This window comes from Macaca thibetana, chromosome 16 (genome assembly GCF_024542745.1).
Source record: "Macaca thibetana thibetana isolate TM-01 chromosome 16, ASM2454274v1, whole genome shotgun sequence".
Classification (NCBI taxonomy): domain Eukaryota; kingdom Metazoa; phylum Chordata; class Mammalia; order Primates; family Cercopithecidae; genus Macaca; species Macaca thibetana.
Genome location: NC_065593.1, coordinates 50,864,700 through 50,874,268, shown reverse-complemented (window position 1 = coordinate 50,874,268; position 9,569 = coordinate 50,864,700). Strand labels below are relative to the sequence as shown.

Below are 9,569 nucleotides of genomic sequence, written 5' to 3'. Positions count from 1 at the left end.
TGCTACAGTGGGGGCTCTGCTGCCAGCAGTGTCCTTGGAGTTGGACGGTGAACCCAAAGCCTCAGCCTCAGAAGATGCACCTGGCTTTGGGCAGGGGAGGCAGTCAGCATGGTTCTCTCATCTGCCCTGCCCCTTGCCCCTCACTGCTCCACTCATGCTCTGGGGCCTAAGGTCTGCACCCCTGCCTCTGGCCTGAGGCTGGAGTCTGTGCGGAAACAGGCAGGAGTCCAGGAATGGACCGAGTCTCCGGGAAACCGCTGAGCTGCCTTGTCACTGTGGATGGACCACACAGGGCGTGACCTGACAAGTAATCACATCATCAGCATCTTGCATTGTACAGTGCTTTCCCTTTTTATGATCACTCTGCAGTTTACAGGGCACACTCATAGCCTCATCTGATGCACACGGTCAGCCCTGTGTGGCTGTGAGCTCTTTATTTATGCATCCTTGCCTGGCTTTTAATTACATTGTCCAGAGCACCTGTATCAGTTAGAAAACACCTCCTATCTCAACCTCACACACACCCTTAACTGAGTTGCAATTGAAATCACTGACCGATGTGCAAACCAGAATTCAACAGTGTTGTGGCGGTAGATGGCGACTGGTCTAAAGTCACACAGCATGTGGCTGACTTAGGAGCCTTCTCAGGTCTTTGGGCTCCTATTTCATTGATATCAAGAGAGAAATAGTAGAAAACATTCAATAAAATTTCCCCAGAGTGAATATGATGTTTTATTTCAAGGTGGTCTGGTTTTTCTGATCTTTTTTGTACTTTCCAGATACGCTGACTGTCTTTCTCATTTACACATATACATCAATTAATCAATGAAGAGATAACAATGGAACATGGCATACACCGCCAATCCAATCTTAAGGCTCAGGCCTATCTAGGAAGCAGCAGGGGTGGCAGAAGCGGCTGGAACAAAGACTGGATAACAGGCACAGTTCCCAAGGAGCTCACGCCCAGCTGTGGAGACACCTTGCCCCCACATTCCCAGCAACTGCACTGGGATAGCAGGAGCAAGTGTGGGCAGGGTTTCAGGTTTTGGGGAAGATGAGAAATCATTGAGGGCTGGGATGATCAGGAAAGGTTTTAGGGCAGATTTGGATTTGATGGGCAGAAAAAGGAGGAAGGAGGGCAAAAAGTATTTTAGGGCTATATTTAGTGTATCCATGGAATGATCTGGGACAACCTGGACCACATCTGAGCAGAGTGCAAAGATCCTGTCAGGAAAGTCACTAGGAATGTGCTAAACAATGTTAGTTCTTGCTGATAAGGGGTTCTAGATAATTATTTCATTTAAGAAAAGAATGCTAAAAAGGAACAGAAATAGACCAGACCAATTTACAAAGTACCTTAAAACAGCTTGAAAAATATTACATATATGTTTTATAAAGTTATCTAAAAATCTTATCAAGAATTTTTTAGCCACACCTTTAGCACTAAATTGGCTTATGGGATCCGTCTCCCTTGGGCGGAATGGCTCTTGGCCCAGAAAACACTTTGTTCTTGGCCAGAGGGGCTGATTAGTCTGGACAGGTGCTGCTCACCTACACAGAGATGCCTGATCCCCTTCCATCTCTGAGTCTCAGTTTCCTCATTTATAAAAGTAGGAATAGTAGAGCGGGTGTGGTGGCTCACGCCTGTAATCCCAGCACTTTGGGAGGCTGAGGCAGGCGGTTCACAAGGTCAGGAGACTGAGACCACCCTGGCTAACACGGTGAAACCCCGTCTCTACTAAAAATACAAAAAAAAAAAAAAAATTATCTGGGCGTGGTGGCGGGTGCCTATAGTCCCAGCTACTCGGGAGGCTGAGGCAGGAGAATGGCGTCAACCTGGGAGGTGGCGCTTGCAGTGAGCCGAGATCGTGCCACTGCACTCCAGCCTGGGCAACAGAGTGAGACTCTGTCTCAAGAAAAAAAAAAGTAGGAATGGTAAGACTGACTGTGTTTTCCTTTCCCTGCTCCCTACTCTCTTTTGTTTCCTTCCATTCTTTCTTTCCTTTCTTAACACAATTCACCATGGGAAAATCAATTAATTAATTAATTCATTCATAGACATCTAGAAGCCCAGCACTGTGCTTAACACTACAGAGATTTCAAAAAAAGTACAAGGTCAATCCTTGCCCCCATGCTTATAGTCTCCCTGGGAAAATAGGGCTGAAACACAAGACAATCAGATGTCAGTTAATTGGAGGCCAGGAAATCCACAACAGTCATGGCCTTGGGCACTCAGAGCTGGGAGGGCACAGCAGGGCTGGAGCAGGGCCCAGGCTCCAGAAGGAAGGCCTGACCAGGACTGGGCCCTTAGAGGCAGTGGGGTGGGCCTGTGGTTTGGAGCTGGAAGCCCTGGGCTTTAGCCTCACTGGGAAGCCTGTGTGGACCTTGGTTAAGCCATTTTCCACTTTGACCATTGGCTGCTTCTGCAGGAGTCAGCACCTTTCTATCCACGACTGTGTTGCACAGCGTGTGTGGGGTCTTAAAGAAGATAGCATGCCTTGAACAGTTGTACAGATGCTTGTTCAGCTGTGATCTGGGACAGGCTCCTGCAACAGTCCAAGCCTCCTCTATTTAATGGGCTATTGGTGATGCCAATCTCACGAGGTTGTGTGAGAACTGAATAAGAGAATGCATAGAGACAGATTAGCGTAGGGGCTGGTGGGTACTAAATGCTCAGTGAATGATAGTTGCTACCATCAGCCAGGTTATTGATAGGGCTGTGTGAAAAGAGCTCCAATTCAGGCAGCCAGAAGGAAGAGCTTCTCCATTTCTCAACCAGGACTGGGGAAGACACACCCTTCTAGATATCATCATGGGCAGGTGTCCAATTAACTGACCTCTAGGCATTGTGGCTGGAAGTTAGGCTCTATAACCTGGGCAGACTTCCTGGCAAGGGAAAGAGTAGGGAAGTGTCCATCAGGGCTCTGCAGTATCTAAGGTGACAAGCTACCCCATTTTGCCCAGGACTGAGGGTTCCCTGGCATATGGAACTTTTGGAACTAAAGCCAGAAAATGCCTGAGGAAACCAAGAAAATTGGTGACCCTAGTCATATTTTCTGGGCCAATTCAAGAGCCTTCTGTGTCTCCCTGGCCGCAAGACCCCTGCCTTCCTGCAACAACCAAGTTTACTCTTCCATCTCCTGGGAGCACCCGGAGACCTCCTCTACTCCCTCGGGCCCATAAAAGAAGTCAAAGCCGGAGAAAGTCAAGACGGTGGCTGAACTCCCACGCCTGCTTAATGCGGAGGCTGAGGTCTGGGCTCAGATGACAGGTCCCTTTGAAGAACTGATGGGGACTTGGTCTTGCCAGTGATGTGGGGTGGTGGAGGTGAGTCTTGACATAGCAACGGGGCTCCCATTTTATGAGGCTGGTAAATTTTCACAGGAAACTAAATAACAGGTTAATGAGGGGTTTTAAAAGAAAGTGGTGTTAACTTTAATGGGGAGAAAACACTTTGTAAAGGCCAACCAACGCCCACTGGGGCAGAGATATAAATCTGGGGTAAGGAGCTGCTTCTCTGCTTTGGGGTGTCTGGTCTCAGAGACCTATCAATTGCATCTGAGTTGCAGGGGCCATGGCTTCCAAATGCCTCAAGGCGGGCTTCTCTTCTGGGTCTCTCAAGAGCCCAGGAGGGGCCAGTGGGGGCTCCACTCGTGTGTCTGCAATGTACTCCAGCAGCTCTTGCAAGCTCCCGAGTCTGTCCCGTGGGGCCAGAAGTTTCTCTGCCTGCTCAGCGGGTCTGGGCAGAAGCAGCTACAGGGCTACCAGTTGCCTCCCTACTCTCTGCCTCCCCGCCGGAGGCTTCACTACCAGCTACAGCGTGGGTGGGGGCTGGTTTGGGGAGGGCATCCTCACTGGCAATGAGAAGGAGACCATGCAATCCCTGAACGACCGCTTGGCCAGCTACCTGGAGAAGGTGCGTCAGCTGGAGCAGGACAATGCCAGCCTGGAGAGCCGCATCCGTGAGTGGTGTGAGCAGCAGGTCCCCTACATGTGCCCCGACTACCAGTCCTACTTCCGGACCATTGAGGAACTCCAGAAGAAGGTAAGAGGTTCAGAGTGGCTTTGGATTCCCAGGAACTTGGTATCACCAGTATTCATTGATAGTTCTGTTCCCACAGGGCATGTTGGAAGTCACCAAGCATGTTCACCTCTGTGGCCTCATTTGCTCCTCCCAATAACCTTTTGAGGGAGGTATCAGTAGCCCATTATACAGATGAGAACACTGAGGTTCAGGCTGGGTAAGTGACCCAGATGGCAGTTACTGGAGCCAGAGCTTGAACATCGGGTCTATGAATGAACTTTGTGACCTTGGGTACTATTGCCCACCCCTCTGAGTCTTCATTTCCTCTTTTATTTAAAGTCAGGAGATTGGGTTTGATGTATTTAGTGCAGTTCAGGCTTCCCATAAGTAACTCAGGGATGAAAATGCCTGCCAGAGAAGTTTCCTTCTTGCCAAGGGCCCATATCTGCTTCTTGCCTGGCCCAAAGTTACAGCTGGCTCCTGTGAGGGACCATTTATGACCACAGAATCCTGGAATACATTGTTGGCAATGAACTTCCCTGGGCCCTGAGTAGGCCTGGGAGACAGGGAGATAGGAAGAAGCTTCGTTTCATCATGCCAGGCCTTTCCTGTTGCATTTTCTTTTTTTTTTTTTTTTTTTTTGACGGAGTCTCGCTCTGCCGCCCAGGCTGGAGTGCAGTGACCGGATCTCAGCTCACTGCAAGCTCCACCTCCCGGGTTTACGCCATTCTCCTGCCTCAGCCTCCCAAGTAGCTGGGACTACAGGCGCCTGCCACGTCGCCCGGCTAGTTTTTTGTATTTTTTAGTAGAGACGGGGTTTCACCATGTTAGCCAGGATGGTCTCGATCTCCTGACCTCGGGATCCGCCCGCCTCGGCCTCCCAAAGTGCTGGGATTACAGGCTTGAGCCACCGCGCCCGGCTCCTGTTGCATTTTCATGCAGCTATCTAACCTGGGTCACAGGTCACAGACACACTGCATTGGAAGAAACCCTGGACTTTCCATAGTTGATCCCTAGAGGCTGCCCACAACCCTCCAATACCCATGGACTAGCAGAGGTCGAGGATGGGTGACTTCCTCTCTCCAGAGGCAGCCCTTGTCAGCCTTAGGGAGCTCCAACAAATGAAATGTCCTTTCTTGCAATGAAATAACTTCTTTATATCCCCAGACCCTGTGCAGCAAGGCTGAGAATGCCAGGCTGGTGGTGGAGATTGACAATGCCAAATTGGCCGCAGATGACTTCAGGACCAAGTGAGTTGTCCTGCTTGTCCTGTGGTTGGGGGCCGCTAGAACTGGACACAGGTGATGCCTGGGCTCAGGGTTTTGGCTGTACTCTGTCCCCGAGGCATAAAAGCAAGACTCACAGCACCTGGCCAGTCTGAGGGCAGGCCTGATTTAGATGCAAAAAGGAAACGCGGATGCAGGTGCCCTGTTCTATGCCTGCAGGTATGAGACGGAGGTGTCCCTGCGGCAGCTGGTGGAGTCGGACATCAATGGCCTGCGCAGGATCCTGGATGACCTGACCCTGTGCAAGTCTGACCTGGAGGCCCAGGTGGAGTCCCTGAAGGAGGAGCTGCTCTGCCTGAAAAAGAACCATGAGGAGGTGAGCATGTGGGAGGAGATAAGCATGGTGGAGCAGGTGAGCCTGGGGGAGGAGGTGAACATGGGGAGGAGGTGAACATGGGGAGGAGGTGAGCATGGGGGGAGGTGAGAATGGGGGGAGGTGAACATGAGGGTGCAGGTGTGCATGGGGAGGAAGAGGTGAGCATGGGGAGGAGGAGGTGAGCATGGGGAGCAGGTGAGCATGTTGAGGAGGTAAGCATGGAGGAGAGGTGAACATGGAGAGGAGGTGAACATGGGGAGCAGGTGAGAATGGGGAATGGGTGAGCATGGGGAAGCAGGTGAGCATGGGGAGGAGGTGAGCATGGGGAGGAGGTGAGCATGGGGGAGAGGTGAGCATGGGGGAGAGATGAACGTGGGGAACAGGTGAGCATGGGGAGGAGGTAAACATAGGGGAGGAGGTGAGCATGGGGGAGAGGTGAACATGGGGAGGAGGTGAACATGAGGAGGAGGTGAGCTTGGGAGGCAGCCCTCTGGGAATTAGTACTGACCCTGGTCTGTGCCATAGGAAGTGAACTCACTGCGCTGCCAGCTTGGTGACCGGCTCAATGTTGAGGTGGACGCTGCCCCACCTGTTGACCTGAACCGAGTTCTGGATGAGATGAGGTGCCAGTACGAAACCCTCGTGGAGAATAACCGCCGGGATGCCGAAGACTGGTTTGACACCCAGGTAGGTAGAAACAGTCTGTGCAACAGGGGTACATGGTGGCTCACATGGAGGTGACCCTGGGGCTCTGAATCAAGAAACCTAACTTTGAGTCTCATCTCTGTTTTGACCTTGTTGTGCCACTTGGGCAGGTTGCTGTCCTCTGAGCAACAATGTCCTCCAGTATAAAATAAATGAGTGGGACTAGGGGATTGGGAAGGTCCTTCTTGGCTCATGATTCTAACTGGCCTCTGTAGCTCTCTGAAGCCAAGTCCCCAGTGTTGCTGACCAGGTCCTGTGTATGTGTGTTTCAGACTGAGGAGCTGAACCAGCAGGTGGTTTCCAGCTCAGAGCAGGTGCAGTCCTGCCAGGCAGAGATCATCGAGCTGAGACGGACAGTCAACACCCTAGAGATTGAGCTGCAGGCCCAGCACAGCATGGTGAGTCCCAAGGCAGGGTGGAGCTGCCTCTGGACTAAGCCGGGGAGAACACAAGCTCCCCAGCTTCCATGCTTTGACCACACAGGCAGGCTCCAGGGGTCCATGTTCTTGAGCACCAGGGGTTCTCCATGCAGAAAAGACGGAATGAGGGACCAGCCCCAATCATGAATCCCCTAGTGGTAAAAGACAAGAGACCTGTAGCAACTGACATGTCCAGGCAGTAGGTCCCATATTTGTGTAAGCAGATACATCTTCTGAGTAATTATCAGTTACTCAGAGATGACACTAACAGGGAGATACTCTCTAGATCAAAGAAGCCACAGGTGCTAATTAGCTCATCTCAAGTGAGATGTCTGATTGTGGTTCATCCTAGCTCAAACCCTGATTCTCCGAGCCTCTGTTCTTGGATTCTGAGGCCTCACTGAGACCCAGTTGAATCCTCCTTGCTCCTTCTCTGACCTCTAGCCTTTTTCCTCCCTATACAACCCTTGCCCTCACAGAGAGATGCTTTGGAATCCACCCTGGCAGAGACGGAGGCCCGCTATAGCTCCCAACTGGCCCAGATGCAGTGCATGATTACCAACGTGGAGACCCAGCTGGCCGAGATCCGGGCTGACCTGGAGCGGCAGAACCAGGAGTACCAGGTGCTGCTGGACGTCCGGGCCCGGCTAGAGTGTGAGATCAACACATACCGGGGCCTGCTGGAGAGTGAGGACAGCAAGTGAGTATCACTGCATGTGCTCTAGTCTTCTCACTGCAACCTACCAAGTTCTGAAAAGACAGCGTGGTGCCTAGAAAGAGCCTGGCATCCGGAGTCTGGAGTCCTGGTCTCTTAGTTCTGGTCTTGCTGCAAACTCATCACGTGACTCCAGCAAGCCCCCCTTTCCTCTCAGGGCCTGTTTCCCTTTTGGTAAAACAAGGGGGCAGGATCAGGTGATTTTTAAGGTGCTTCCCAGTTTGCATAGTCTAGGATCTACGTTGAGTTACTGCAAACAGCAACTGGAAAATCATAGTAATCTGACTGTTTTCTTTTTTCTAGGCTCCCCTGTAACTCATGTGCACCTGACTACTCACCCTCCAAGTCATGCCTTCCCTGTCTTCCTGCGGCCTCCTGCGGTCCTAGTGCAGCCCGCCTAACCTGCAGCCCCCGCCCCATTTGTGTGCCCTGCCCAGGGGGCCGGTTCTGAGAGTGGGTGACCCAGAAGGGCATAGCCATCGTCTCTAGGGCTTGAACTTGGCCTCTACCCAACCTTAACCCTTGTAGCCCAATCCCCTCTCTTCATGCAGAGCCCAGGCCCAGGGTCTGGCCCTGAAAAGGCTCACTGCAAATACGTGCCTTAGTTTCTCAGAGCCTGTCACAAAGGCTGGCTGATCCCAAAGGTCTCAACTCCTCATCATTTCAATGGTGTCTCTGTTCTCAGGCTGCCTCCTGGGTCAGCTTTTCCTTCTGGGTGCTGTTACAGTGGATTCTGAAATGCAGTAGAGGGCTTTTGTTGGCAGAACAATAAAGTGCATTTGCTAAGGCCCCTGATGCCTAACTTGCACCATTCTGGTGGTGTTGGCTTTTGTCTCTGCTGTGTTCAGGGGGTGACTGTTGGGCAGACTCATGGGAGAGGTGTGGCCAAGTATGACCCTTTGGATGACAGGGTCACTGTGCACCTGTTTGGGGTGGGTAGAGGCCTACAGTGAGAGCTTTTGCTTGGCTTCCCCAATGAAGACCTTTCTCCACAATTCCAGTGTGGTGCCAGGTGTTTCCAGACCTCTCTGTAATCCCTCTTAGTATACGTGGTCACCTGGGGATCCCAGAGTGGGATGGACAGAACTGAGATGGAAACTGAGATCAGCATAATGGGGAGGGTTTTAGGCCACTTTATCAGCCTTTTGTCTGTGGTCCCTGTAAGACCGGTGACAGGGTGTCTCCCTCCCAGGGTACTTTTAGGGGTGCATTTACATCAGCCCCCTTCCATTGCAGCCCTTTCATGCAGCCCTCCAAGTTCAGCAACCCCCTTAACAACCCACAGCCCGTCGTAAGCAGGAGATGGAGAGTGCACTCGCCTTCAGGGCTTCCATCCTGAATGCTAAGGCTCTGTCCTTAGGAGGCTCATGCATGTGCTCCTGTGCTCTTGGCGTCTGGCGAGGTGTACAACGAGCCCTCCTCAGACGGGTGTGAGAGCTCCCAGCAGCTTGACCCAAAGGCTCTCATCTGTGTCCAGAATGTCGTCCCCAAACAGGCAAGGCAAATAGCAAGTTCCATTAATCCCAGTGGGAAAGGGAGAAGGGCCAAGACCAAAGTTTCTAAACTAAAAACGAAGATGTGCGTTCCCAGTTGGCATGTGCTCCTCATAAGATGCTGAGAGTACCTGCTAAGGAGCTTCAGTGATGTTAAGAGAACTGTAGCCGTGTCCAAGGGGAGAGCAGGTGGCTGGAAGATGCTGACCAAGGCAAGCCGGAGACCCTCGTTCCTTAAGGACATCTGATATAGTTCATTCTGATTTGAACACAGAATCCTCTCCTTTCTAGCCCCCTGCAAAGAGGGCCTGGGCCTTTGGTTGCTCCCAGCCACACCTTACTCCTGGCATCTGGTACCACATCCATGTTGGTCTTTTTGGAATTCCTTGGCTAATTTTGGTGAGGCTTAGGCACCTGAAAGGGGTGGTCACCTGAGGATCATTCACTTAATTCAACGAACCCTTACAAAGCATCCCCCTGTGCCAGGAGGTGTGTTAGCTACCAGGGGAGGACTGGTCTGTGTGGGAGGGGGCCTTGAGATGGGACAGGATGATGCTCACTTGCCACTTTTTTTCTTTTCTATCTCAGTGGTGTCAGGAGACGGGCTGAAG

The 9,569-nt window shown here is 51.8% G+C and overlaps 3 protein-coding genes across 4 annotated transcripts in view; 1 reads left to right on the top strand and 2 right to left on the bottom strand.

The window, feature by feature from the left end:
• The window catches only part of LOC126938621 (eukaryotic translation initiation factor 1), a 1,120,764-nt gene that overhangs the window by 207,437 nt on the left and 903,758 nt on the right, over window positions 1–9,569 (bottom strand). The window lies entirely within an intron of this gene.
• Window positions 1–9,569, bottom strand: part of CNP (2',3'-cyclic nucleotide 3' phosphodiesterase) — a 736,460-nt gene that overhangs the window by 495,565 nt on the left and 231,326 nt on the right. The window lies entirely within an intron of this gene.
• Window positions 3,521–8,276, top strand: KRT35 (keratin 35). Of its 2 annotated transcripts, XM_050762742.1 has the most exons (8): window positions 3,532–4,045; window positions 5,192–5,274; window positions 5,470–5,626; window positions 6,152–6,313; window positions 6,604–6,729; window positions 7,230–7,450; window positions 7,769–7,918; window positions 8,024–8,276. In XM_050762742.1, the coding sequence occupies exons 1-7, from the start codon at window positions 3,575–3,577 to the stop codon at window positions 7,914–7,916; spliced, it is 1,368 nt and encodes a 455-aa protein (XP_050618699.1). In that variant the 5' UTR covers window positions 3,532–3,574; the 3' UTR covers window positions 7,917–7,918; window positions 8,024–8,276. The 2 variants fall into 2 exon arrangements, with proteins under 2 accessions (XP_050618698.1, XP_050618699.1); XM_050762741.1 differs by having other exon boundaries at window positions 3,521–4,045; window positions 7,769–8,276.

What these genes read in the sequence shown, in the direction of transcription:
- KRT35 (XM_050762741.1), top strand. Translation starts at nt 3,575, where the DNA reads ATGGCTTCCAAATGCCTCAAGGCGGGCTTCTCTTCTGGGTCTCTCAAG. An exon ending in TTGAGGAACTCCAGAAGAAG is followed by an intron (nt 4,046 to 5,191) that starts GTAAGAGGTTCA and finishes TTATATCCCCAG; the next exon opens with ACCCTGTGCAGCAAGGCTGA. An exon ending in GCAGATGACTTCAGGACCAA is followed by an intron (nt 5,275 to 5,469) that starts GTGAGTTGTCCT and finishes CTATGCCTGCAG; the next exon opens with GTATGAGACGGAGGTGTCCC.